This window comes from Manihot esculenta, chromosome 5 (genome assembly GCF_001659605.2).
Source record: "Manihot esculenta cultivar AM560-2 chromosome 5, M.esculenta_v8, whole genome shotgun sequence".
Taxonomy (NCBI): Eukaryota; Viridiplantae; Streptophyta; class Magnoliopsida; order Malpighiales; family Euphorbiaceae; genus Manihot; species Manihot esculenta.
The window spans coordinates 4,306,278-4,318,731 of record NC_035165.2 but is presented as its reverse complement, the minus strand read 5'-3'; the positions used below and the strand labels follow the sequence as shown (position 1 = coordinate 4,318,731).

Below are 12,454 nucleotides of genomic sequence, written 5' to 3'. Positions count from 1 at the left end.
TTTATATTCAATATTTTATAGAAATAATTTTAAAAATTATATAAGAAATACGATTTAACGAATTAATTTAATAGTTAAATGACAATCAAACTATCTTATAATATTTAGACATAAGTTAATCTGTTTGTTTATAATATTTTTATAATTTATAAATAAAAAATACTAAATTTATAAAATAATTTAACCACAACTTATTTAACACTTTTTCTAATAATTTTAATATTAAATATGCTTAAAATATCAATTATTTTTTAGCTACTTAAAATAGAATACGTAATTACCTAGAGTTTTAAATATAAAGCTAAATTAACTTTACGTGCTACTACATGATAACTATAAGATCTACATAAACATAAAAAACACGTGTTATGTGAGGAAGGGTCAAATTTGGATGTATGAGAGTGAGGGTATTCAATAAGGAGAGTAATGATCAGTGTTTAAAGTGTTTAAGAAAGTGGAATGGAAAGTTATGAAGTGAAGACAATGTGAAAATTGAATTTTATAAGATAGCTTCAGCTTTTATGTTCTCCCTCCATACAACCCTCATGTTAAGTTATATCACTGTACTTAACCAAGATTTATCAATATGCTCATTTATCGGTTAATTCATTTAATATTTAGTACGATCGAAAATCATTTTTTTATTTAATACATGATTGAATAATTCATTTAATATTTAATCGATTGGAGATCATTCTTTTATTTAATACACGTTAAGTAAATTTAAGTGTGATACACACATGTTTATGCAACTTTATTTGATTATGCTTAATCATATATTTTCTTTTAGTTAATTAAAATTTATAAAATTTAATATTTCAATTTAATTTAATTTTAATCATAAAAATTTAATAAAATTGAACCAATTAATAATATTATATTATTTTGATAATATAGAAAATAAATACTATAACCAAAATTAAAATATTTCAATTGAATTTTAAAATATTAAAAATAAAATTTAAAAAATTAAAAAACCGTTAGAAAAACTCAACCAACCAAAATAAATCATACCAATTGTATTCAAATTAATTTATGTGTTCGATTATCACAAATACTTAATTTTCTATTTATTCAATGCCCACCTCCATACCAGAAAGTAAGTGTTAAATATAGTGACCTCCTAAACCAAAAAAGAGAATACATGTTAAATATTTGAATTCAACATTATTAAAAAGAGCCGCCACAAATCCTGAAAGAGTTGTTTTTTTTTTAAAACCATATATAGAATCGGCCAAATACCTTATCAAAAGCAATTTTAAAAAAATTACAAGCATCATAAGCACTAAATATTTTGATCTGCATTTCACAAGCTAAACCTTCTGAAGCCAAGAAGTATATAGGAGACTGTATTCATTTTCACCCAAGACAAGGATACCGTCAAACCCTATAAGATGAATCAGAACCAAGTCAACATAGAGCTAAGCAAAGGAAAAAGGCACATCTATCATTTTATCATTTTTGGGGGACTAAGGATTCTATTTTTGCAAGTTTAAATGGCACCAAGGGCTATCTATTGATGTACAAGTAGTAGCATAAGGATTAGATGAAAGGCATAAATGGCATGAGGTTCACTCGTCTTTCATTGCACGTTCATGTCCCTTCTTTTGTCCAACTTCCACAAGCAACGTCAATAAGGCTTCGCACACTTGAGAAGCACTTGCTTCAGAGGAATCGTCATTCAATGATGAGTAGACCATCCAAGCATGGTCCAATTTGCGTTTAGGGCGCACCACAACGGATCCAGGGACTTCGGCATCACAACATGTGACAAGCCCATCGCTCTTCTCGCCATACCTGATTTGCAGCAGCTGGGCACATGCAGCCATCGCAGCACCAAGGGGAATTACTACAGGTAGTTTCGCTGGCTCGCCCACCAGGGGTAACTCTGCATGAGCAACATGGGATAATGTGGATAGAACTGCAGGACTAACCCCGGCCTCTGTGTGGAATGACACAACAGGAAGTTCTCTTGGCAAATGGTGTTTCATCAAGAATTCTTTCCTCCTCTCATAAGTCAAGTCTTCCAAAGCTTGTAGATCACCCTTTAGCATTGCAAATAACACAAAATTAGCAAACTCCACAGAGAAGAAAATAAATTTCGCAACAAAAACATATTACTGGAAAGAATCCTCACAAGAGGAATTATTTTTAAAAATAATCCCCAAAAAATCCTAGAAATATTGATCAAAATCCATATCCTGACCGATTGGACTCCACAATTCAAATCACCTCTCCTTTTATGTTATCTGCATCAATACTTGTTAAATCATAAGGTGTAATTGTTTCTTTCTTTCTTCCTTGATTCTATCCCTCCTCATGAACCACTTTTAACTTGAGCACTTGCAGGGATAGCTGCTTAAATACACACATTGATCAGCAATAATCCAATATATTTGCACCAAGATCATCTCCATAAAAGCTTTCAAATTTTGATAAATCTTATCTTACTCCATTCGGTACAAGATCATCTCCATAAAATTAGTCAATTATATTTGTGTGATCTTATCTTTAAACTATTCTATCTAAATTATAAACATGGTTCTACGTAATTACACAATTCACTTTCTGAGCAATTAATGAAGCATATCCATTACTAGCCTATTTGATGGATTGTTTATTAAGTTGCTTTTTACAATTTCATGTGCCAGTGCCATGACAAAAGGGGAAATAAGACTAAGGGTTGGCTATTGTAATCCATGTTTCCTAACAAAATTTCATTGCTAACAGGGAAATAAATCAAATATATGAAAAGATTTCTCATTTTTAAGGGGTGAAACTAAAAAGACATATCAAGAGAACTGCAACAAAAACAAGCACAAATTGATTTTGTAAGTCTTCATTATATTAAAAAAAGATCACGAGTCTATTATCTTTTAGCAATTTCTCAAATAATATTCAAACAAACAAAAGACAAATCCCGGGGGATAATTTTTTAAAGACAATGAATAAAAATCGGGCATACCTTAATCACTTTACATATTATAATCTCCATAAGTCTTCGCACATTAACATAATCACCAAGTTGTCCTTCACGTAAAATATCTGAAGCTATTGGACTACCACCATAAGGACTTTGCGCTAATACCAATCCAGCGACCTTATCTTTCAATTCAGACCAATACAATGATAAAGCAGCAGCTGCATCTATTCCTCCTTTACTATGTCCAAGAAGCATGACCTGTTTATTTGAACCCCAATAGATTTCCTCGATGTACTCTTTTATCTCTCTGGCATTTTTCTCTACTGAAGCCTAATTTGTGATCATTACAAGCTTAGTAAAGGATTTTGAACATGATTGTACAAGGGAAGAATATCACCAAGAAAACACAAGGATACCTCACTATGAATCTTTGCAATGTGACAGGCTAGGCCCATCTTAGAAAAACTCATTTTTGTATTAACAAAATAAAGTGGTCCATGATTACTGAAAAGACCTGCAAAACAACCAATTAAAATTCCGTTAACCATTTGAGTTTCTGAAAACTAATAGGAAATTAGAACTACAGAATCAAGAAAACCAGAAAGCAAAACCACGCTCTCAATATACAGTATTTAAATATAAATGGTTTTGTCATTTAAGTAAAATCACAGAGGGCAACAAATGGCCTCTTATTAATGAAGCCTCCTGAAGAAAGATACCAATATAGGTAAGCTCACTGATTACACAGCTGTTGTCACTGTAACATAAAATTTCTCTCTAGCAATGATTGAGAAATCTGTTATATTGCCAAAAGATTAGTTTCAGAGCTGCTGTTGCTTTTTGTCACTCCAAAACAATGGTTTTTGTATACATACAATATTCAAGATCCCGAAGACATGCTGAGCTAACAGATGATGAAAACTTGTTAACAAACTTTAATATGATTATTTTGTATGATTTAAGAAATTCTGCAGGAAAAAAGGTACATTTGCCCAGGCATGTATGAAACTAAATACAAAGCATCTCACTCTCACGTGCAGGATTCATGATGCAACAGTGATGATCATAATGCATGTGATATTGGCAGAAAATGAACAATAACTTTTTCACATTGTAAACCTAGCATCCAGTATATAATTGCTACCTGGAACCAACAAGTAAACCATTGAATTTGGCAACTTGTGCAGACCATGCCTGACAGAACAAAAAAACAGGAGAATCATTGACTGAAAAATGAACTATAATAACATATTAAAGTTGAAAAAGAAATGCTCATATACCTAATGTTATCAAGAATTTCCATAAACCTTTCAGTGCCATCTTCAACTGGAGGCATCCCTGAAGCGCGTTTCATCCATCCTATATCATCGGCAGATCCACGAACAGTCCTCCGTGCTCTCTCAATAAGCCTGAAAGGAATCATCATGAGTAGTTGAAAAGAGATAAAGGAAACTACTCTACCTGCCCAACAAATTAGCAAGCAACAGGGATGCAGATATTGAAATGCTACAGAAAAAACAAGATTCTTATAGAATTGAACTGTATTGGCTGGTCCTACTGTGAACTTTAAAAAGAAATGATTCTTCATGATTTAACATTCCCACCCACCCTCCCAAAAAGAAAAGAGAGAGAGAGAGAGATTGAGGCCATTTAACCTGTTATGTATTGGTCATATTTGATCCATATTCCCAAATTAGACTAAAAGTCCAAATGGTGTGAATCCACTTGCTTTGTGATGGTTTATCCCACCTCAAAAGACTAAAGATTCCATTCATATCAACTGATCCAGTACATGTTAACCAATATTTAAAAGCCTGGCAGGCCATCAGGACCACAAAATCCTCGCATCTTCAACCCAATAAAAATTTTTTTTTGTTTCCCTTTCTCTGCTAAGTTTGAACCTAGGGTTTATCTCCAAACTTTCCCAACCCCTGCTCCCAAAGAACCCAAAAATTCCACAAAATGAAACTTATCCATATTATGAGTTATAATTATCAATATTGAACATATAATAATTGGAGACTTAGTACCTAACATCCCATTTTTTGAAATCTATTTTCACATTGACATCCCCAATTAGTAGTAAAAGAAATAAGAGAATCAATACCCTTGAAAAAGGGAAATGCCATTTTGGCCACTGTGATTTGATGGTACAGCTGCATTAGCATTTTGAGATGGGCCTTCCAAAGGGATTCTTGTTATTCCATCATGGATAGGAGGCGGAGCAGTGGCAGACACAGATGTAGATGATTCCGAAAAAAATGAATGCCTTCGACTTGGAGATGGGAAATCACCATCTGCATACTCCTCATCAGCTTGTTCAGAAGAAAATGTCACTAACTCCTGTGCATCTCTAATTGAATTCGCAGAATCTATAGAAGAATATCCCAATGTAACAGTTCCAAATAATTCTAATCAAGTGATGCAAACTTCAGTAATAACCAAAAATAATGATTAAGCAAACAAATGCTATCTTGAAAGTTGACATTTACCACTTTGGATCTCTTCCAGTTCAGTAGTTCCATTACATAATTACAACATATGGAAGGTTTTTTATACTTTAAAAAGCTTGTTCCTACCGGTGATAACAAGATGTGAAATACTAGTTTTATAACTTCAACTAAGTTCACATTTCAAAAAAAAGGAATGGACATGAAGATTGAATGAATATTAGCAAGTCCGATGTAATCAAAAGGCAAGGGGAAAAAACTGGCATCAACCATTCTTGAACATGTAAATTATCAGGATAATGAACAATTTTGTAACTGCAATTTCTTCTATGCTAATTTTAGACTGCTCAAACAGTACGCAGTTCTGGACTGATGTCTGTTTTGCATCAAAGAAGAGGAAAAATAATTAGCAGTTCAAAGCAGTTTGGTCAGCAATCCCAAAACAACAGAAAAATACAAATAATAAATTTTTGATGGATGAGTACATAATTAAATATATTTTGATGTGTGTGTGTGTGTGTCTGTTCCTATGTGTGAGTGCATGCACATATGTTGACAAACGAAGTATCCAATTAAGTAAAACAAGCTTACAAGAATAATCAGAGAAGCAACGAGTTAGTAATGAAGTTGTTTGAGCAAGGTAAGATGCAGCTTCATTGAGAGCTGGTACTGTTGTAAATAGTTGAGGAATGAATGTATCATTCCACGGATCATCATTCAGTGCCTGAAAAAATAATAGCTCTAATATAAAATGTAAAGCTTTTCATATAATTACTTCAATTAAGGAAAACTCTCTGAAAGATTAACTAAATTAAATGAAGCATTTGCTGATGCTATGTATTACAGCAAGCTATCAACTACAGCTGGCCACCAGTCTGGTCCAGGCCGGTTCCAGCAGTACAGAATTGACAAAGGGAATGAATTGAACTGGCCCTGGCAGTTTCAGCCAGGTCCACTTCCAGTTCAAGATGGTTCAGGAACAAGTTCGGTCTGGTTCAATGGAGGTTCCGATTTGAGGCAATTCTGGTATCATTTTATAAGTGATCCGGTCCATGTGGCACCTTCCTGCATGTACCATGTCACCTTTTTCTAAATATGATTCAAACCAGACCACCAGTATCGTTTTAGAACCAAAAGAGAGAACCAAACCAGCCTACTAATAATTTCAAGGTCATTTTGAGCCCATGAACCGTTAACCCGGGCCAGTCCATGGTTTGACCGGGGCCAGGTCTGGTCCAGTTTGAGGTTTGAATCAGCCTCTAGCCAGAGTCTAGTATTAACCGTTCTTAGGATAATCTACTGTTCTGAATGAAATTCAATTTTTTTAACCTTTTTAAAAAAATATATATATATTTCAAAAGAATAAACTGCACGGATTCATTTGAATCATTTCTTGCAAATGATTTATTCCAAACGAAGCATCAATGTTCTTGATGTCATGCAAAATTCATTTTCATCTTTACCAATTGAAAACTACCAAATTACATATAGGTCCACAAGTTTTATTTTAACAAAAATCATAATCTCCTACACATTCGAACTACCTAATTTATCTATGAACTCATTAGAATTTTGATTACTACAAAGAAACAACACACATAATTTTAAAAAATAATAACAATAAATAAAAACTAACCGTCCATGAGGGGCTTGATTCTCTGCTTGTTCTCGGACGTCCAGCTTCTCCCATGGACACCTTCTTCAAACAAACACAGACGAAAGCAGAACAAATTAGATTTTCAACGGATATGCCGAACACCCACAAACCTTTTCTTCATTTCATGAAAAGCAACAAAACTAAGCTCCTTCAATGCTTCCTTTTATTATAACCGAACAATTGCCAAAAAAAAAATGATGACGTATTATGGTCCATCAACATTGCATGTTCAAATCCAATGTATACACGGAAAATATAGGCGATTCTAGAGCCATGGACGCAAATAATTGTAAAATCATATCGCAATGAAAATAAGACAAATCAACGAATAATCTGAAAAAAAAAATTACACAAAATTCAGAAAGCCGAAGGCCTGAATTAGAAAGTTGGATTAGTGCCTTACCAGGAGACTGGGCAGGTTTAGAATTGCGAATCAGAGAATTCGTAAAAGGTTTTAAAATATTATTTGTTCAGAAGGCAGAGAGAGAATCGGAAATCTTAACGGCGAAGGGTGAGCGGAGAAGTAGAATAGAAGACAGCGTGGTTTGCAATAGATTTGGGCCGCAATGGATAGGACAGATTCCCCCCGCGAAAGTTAAGAATTTACAAATTCCAGAAACTCTTGAAAGGTTCTTCTCTCTTCCGATGTTTATTTTTTATTCTAGTAAAATTTGTAAACAAGGTGAAAAAAACGGGGAAGAAAAATTTTATACTTTTTGTTTGCTAGTAATATATATATATATATTAAAATTTTAAATACATAATTATTTTTTAATGAAATTTAATATTTAAATATGTTTTATCAAATATTAATTAAAAATTATTTTTTCAATAATTACCTTTAAATAAAATTAAAAAATATGATATAAATAAAGCAATACTAAACAATATTAAAACTATTCTAAAAAATTAAATTAAAATATACATCAACTTATAAAGATTTGAATTTTTTTTATATTCACATACTTATTTTTATGATAAATATATTTTACTAAATGTGTGAGGTTTTATATTTTATTTTTTTAAAAATTTTGATCTCTATTTAAAAAAAAAATTTTTTTTTTCTTTAAAAAAACAAAGCGGTAAAATCCGTTGATAAGGAAATTTCAGATTTTTGCCATTAGCCCAATACACTATTTGCAGAGTTTTCCCGATCCCGACTACGATGCCTACCTCAGCAGATTCAGAAACGCAGGGAAAACGGTCCAATAGTACTTAAGGATTAATGCTAATTTCACCTTATAAGTTCAATCTAAGCTTTTTTTTTTATTATTTTTTTATTTAAACTATTTCAAATTCAATTGTAAAGGTGAAAGCACTGTAAGTTATATATTTCAACATATAAAAAAATTATTTAAAATTTAAGAAAACTAGCTTTTTAGATTTTTTTGTTTTAAAAAAAAAATAAAACTACCTTTTTCTTTTTTTGGTCTGGGCGCCGAATTATAAGAATGTAAGTATAAAATTATTTATACTATTAAAGTGAAAGATCGGGAGGGTGGTACGGTCCCCTTGGTCAGATTTGATGATATATAAATATATTACTTGATACTCCTTATTAGCATTATTGTTTAATTTTTTTTATAAAACAGTTTGAAAATATAATTTGATTAAAAATTATTTGAAATATAATTTAATTATATGAACATTAAAATAATAAAAATAATTTTTCCTTCAACAGCATTTAAAATGATTTTTTTCTGAAAATTATTTTTTTATCCTAATCTTAATATCAAATGGGGTAGAGGTGGTTTTACCTAGATGATTTTGTTTAAATTTATAAATTTGAAAAATTAAATGTCAAATTTATTTATGACTTTTTTTTTCTTGAAAAAAATAAGCTAGAAAGGACAGTTTTTCATTTTGATAATAAGCACTAAATTTATAAGTTAATTTATCAAATCATGGTATTATTTTCATTTAATTTTAAAATTTTATTATATATTTTATTTAATATTTTTTGATTATCAGCCAATTATAAACATTTAAACTAAATATATAATTATTTAAAATTTTAAATAACTTATAAATAATCAGTACTTATAAACTAATTTTCATAAATTAAACCAATCTCTCCTAAGTTATTGTCTCATACTTGCCTTGAAGCTGAGGAGGCTTGCAGGAGTTTCGTTTGGGATTCCATACCAATCTAGGGCTGCCCTTGATCTTAACATATTGGCTCACAAATAAAAACTAGCAAGGGGCTTGTATTCTGGACCTAGTTTCTTGAACAAAGGTTTTTTCTCGGAAAATTGGTTGGGCTTTAATGCCCAAACTTATGGGCTGAGGTTTTCCGATCCAAAATAACAATAGCTCATCTTTAGTGGAGACTTCAGGATGCTTGGCAGCATATTAAGAATGGAGTGATCTGGCCAATTGGTGATGACACTCGCTTATAGTTCTAGTTAGATCATTAGTACTAGGCGATTGGTTCTTTCAAGATTCATTGAAAGCCATTAAGACAGCAAAGCATTATAAATAAAGTTAATTTGTATAGATGAACTAATTAGGGAATTCTCAAATAGTGAAATGAGACAATTTACCATGAGGTAAATGGTAGAATCTCCTTAAAATGTTGAGGAATCAGGAAACATTAAAATTGCGGGAGCACTAAAATCAAATCAAATGACAAAGAAACAAGTTTTACTCCGAGAAGAGGAGAATCAAAAATGGAAAACAATAGAAGCTCATCCATGCATAAATATGCGAAATGTTCCTAATTTGGAAGTGTGTCAGAAGTGGTTTTGATGTGGTCATCAGATTCCAATATTCCACAATCGACGGCCAAAGTAGGGTTTGTGGTCTCTCATTTGTCATCATCTCCGCAGAATCCCACCAACACCACTCACGGTATCAAAATCCTCATCATTGTCTTTCTCAGTGCTCTTTTTTTTATATAATATATATATATTTATATTTTAGGATTTATTTGGTATTGTAAACGAAGATTAGTAAAAAAATATTTTTGATTAGTATATTATAAATTAGTTACAAATTAAACTTAAACAGGTTTTAGTTAAAATAGTTTTTTAAAAGAGTACTTTTAAACATTATAAGTTCTAATAAAATGTAATACATAATGCGTAGTCCTCTCATTTTCAGTATTATGGCAATTATTTATTCTATCCACCTTTATTTTTAGATCTGCTCATTTGGGAGGTTTTTTTTTTCATCACAGAAAATAAATGAGAGTAAGTCCAATTAAATTTTTATATTCTTATTTAAAAATTAAATAAGTTTAATTTAATTTTTTGTTCAATTATATTTTTTGTATTTTTTAAGGATTAAATAAGTATTTATTTAATATAATTTTATTTTATAATAATAAAAATTTCATTTTGTATCTTAAAAATTAGTTACTATTTTTATGTTAATTGAAATATTATTATAATATAAGGACTTAATTTCTTTATAGAAATTTGCTATTTAATTTTTATATTATGTAAAAATTTACTAATTAATCTCTCAATTTTTTAAATATATTAAAATATTTAGTCTATTGATTAGTCTCCTTATTAATTTTATTGTTAAATATTATAAAAAAGTTTAATGTATTTTTAATATAAAAAGATTAATTAGTAAATTTTTTATAAAACTGAAAAAATAATTAATTAAATTTTTTAAATAATGAAAACTAATTAGTAAAATATTTAATGAGTAAAATTAATAAAATAGACTAATTAGTAGATTTTTAAAACAGTAAAAATATTTTAATATATTTTTTAAAATTAATAAACTAATTATACATAGCCTAAATAGTAGGATTTGTATAATTCAACTAAAGTGGAAAGAGGTTTTTTTTTTTTTTTACAATAAATATTATTAAAAGTCAACTCATAATAGATAAACCACTAAATGATTAATTGGTGGCTTACATTGAAAGATATGTTTCGAAATAAAATAGATAAGGATGATTATAATTTAATTATAGTATTTATTAATTTTTAATAAAAAATTAATCTTTAATTTTTATATTTATTTGAAAATAAGGCTGACTAAACCTCTATATTTTTGGTCGTAAATTCAATTTAATTTTTTTATCGATTAAATCCTCATATTTTCGTTTAAATGCACAATAAATCTCGACTTTAATATAATTTTTTAATAATAAAATATTTTATATATAAAAAATCTTTAAAAATTATTTACTATTACTTTTATTAATTAAAATATTAAACTTGTAATATTTCAAATTATAAAAAAATGTATTTTATTATTAAAAATATATATTAGATCATTATTTGTTTGGCTCTTAAGTAAAAATACATAGATTTATTTGATTAAAAAATTGAATTGACCTTATTTTGACCTTATAGTAAAAATATATGAATTTATTTGACACTTGAATAAAAGTATATAAGTTTAATTTAGATTTATTTCCATATGTATTTCATGTGTTTTATTCTATTTGATTATTTATTTAAATTGAATCCCTTATTTAAATTTTTAAGTCTACAACTGATCTCTTTTCTTATTTTATCAAGAGTTTCGGCCGTTAAATAAAATTTTAATGATTACAATTATGTAGTTGATTTTTTTTTTGTTTATTTTATTTTTTACACCATCACGTATTATTGTGTGGACCATCTATACTTGAATGACTCAATCAACAATTACTTAACAGTTGAATCATAATCATATCTAAGTGAACACATGCATATTGCAACAAGACGCGACTTTATCCAAACTTAGAGATGACCTAAAATGTCTCTATAATATGCAGGATTTTCTTTAGTATTGTATTGGAAATTTTAACTCCATTTGAAGTTAAGATGATAAAATGGGTGGATGTTATGTACGATCATCTCAAGCAGCATATTTTGATAATTTTATGCAGTTTATTCTTTACTTGGATGGGCATGGAAAGGTTCCACCTTCACCCATTTTATTAAGCGTTTTGGTCATCAAACAATTCAATAATATTTAGATAGTGAAGCACTTCTAATTGGATTGAATGTCTTCTTAAAGCTCGAGTTCTACATGAGACTTTGTTAAAATCAGATTATCATCCTCTAGTAACTTTCCTTGATACTGGCATGATTGCTAAATGAAAATGTTTGTTTCAGTTTGAATCTAAATGGTCGATGCATTCTCGATGCCCCGATGTGATTCAATTAGCATAAGTTGTTCTTGATCGTGGATCGCATGTGTTTCATTTTCATCATTATTCGCATGAGTTATGTTTGATTTAGCAACAAATTGATGGATGTTTATTCTTGACTGGCTGATCCTACTAATAAAATTATCTAAGCTCAATTGCTTGCTCAACTCCATGAACTTTCATTTTGGGACGAGATACAACAAAAACAACAGTCTCAAATCCAATGGCTTTAGGGAGAGAATAGAAACATAAGATGTTTTTTAGTTGCCTAATATTCAATATTGACAATATAATTATTATATTCTCCTTTAAGCATTGAGCGA

At 29.8% G+C, this 12,454-nt stretch overlaps 1 protein-coding gene across 4 annotated transcripts; it reads right to left on the bottom strand.

The window, feature by feature from the left end:
- Window positions 1–1,279: 1,279 nt before the first annotated feature.
- Window positions 1,280–7,699, bottom strand: LOC110615821. 4 transcript variants are annotated; one of them, XM_021757968.2, is made up of 9 exons: window positions 7,434–7,699; window positions 7,010–7,072; window positions 5,965–6,097; window positions 5,031–5,295; window positions 4,204–4,332; window positions 4,068–4,117; window positions 3,340–3,437; window positions 2,966–3,253; window positions 1,280–2,045 (listed from the first exon to the last, which is right to left on the bottom strand). In XM_021757968.2, exons 2-9 carry the CDS (start codon window positions 7,061–7,063, stop codon window positions 1,572–1,574), a joined length of 1,491 nt encoding a protein of 496 aa, XP_021613660.1. In that variant the 5' UTR covers window positions 7,064–7,072; window positions 7,434–7,699; the 3' UTR covers window positions 1,280–1,571. The 4 variants fall into 4 exon arrangements, with proteins under 4 accessions (XP_021613660.1, XP_021613662.1, XP_021613663.1 ...); XM_021757970.2 differs by having other exon boundaries at window positions 5,031–5,238; XM_021757971.2 differs by having other exon boundaries at window positions 5,031–5,220.
- Window positions 7,700–12,454: the final 4,755 nt, after the last annotated feature.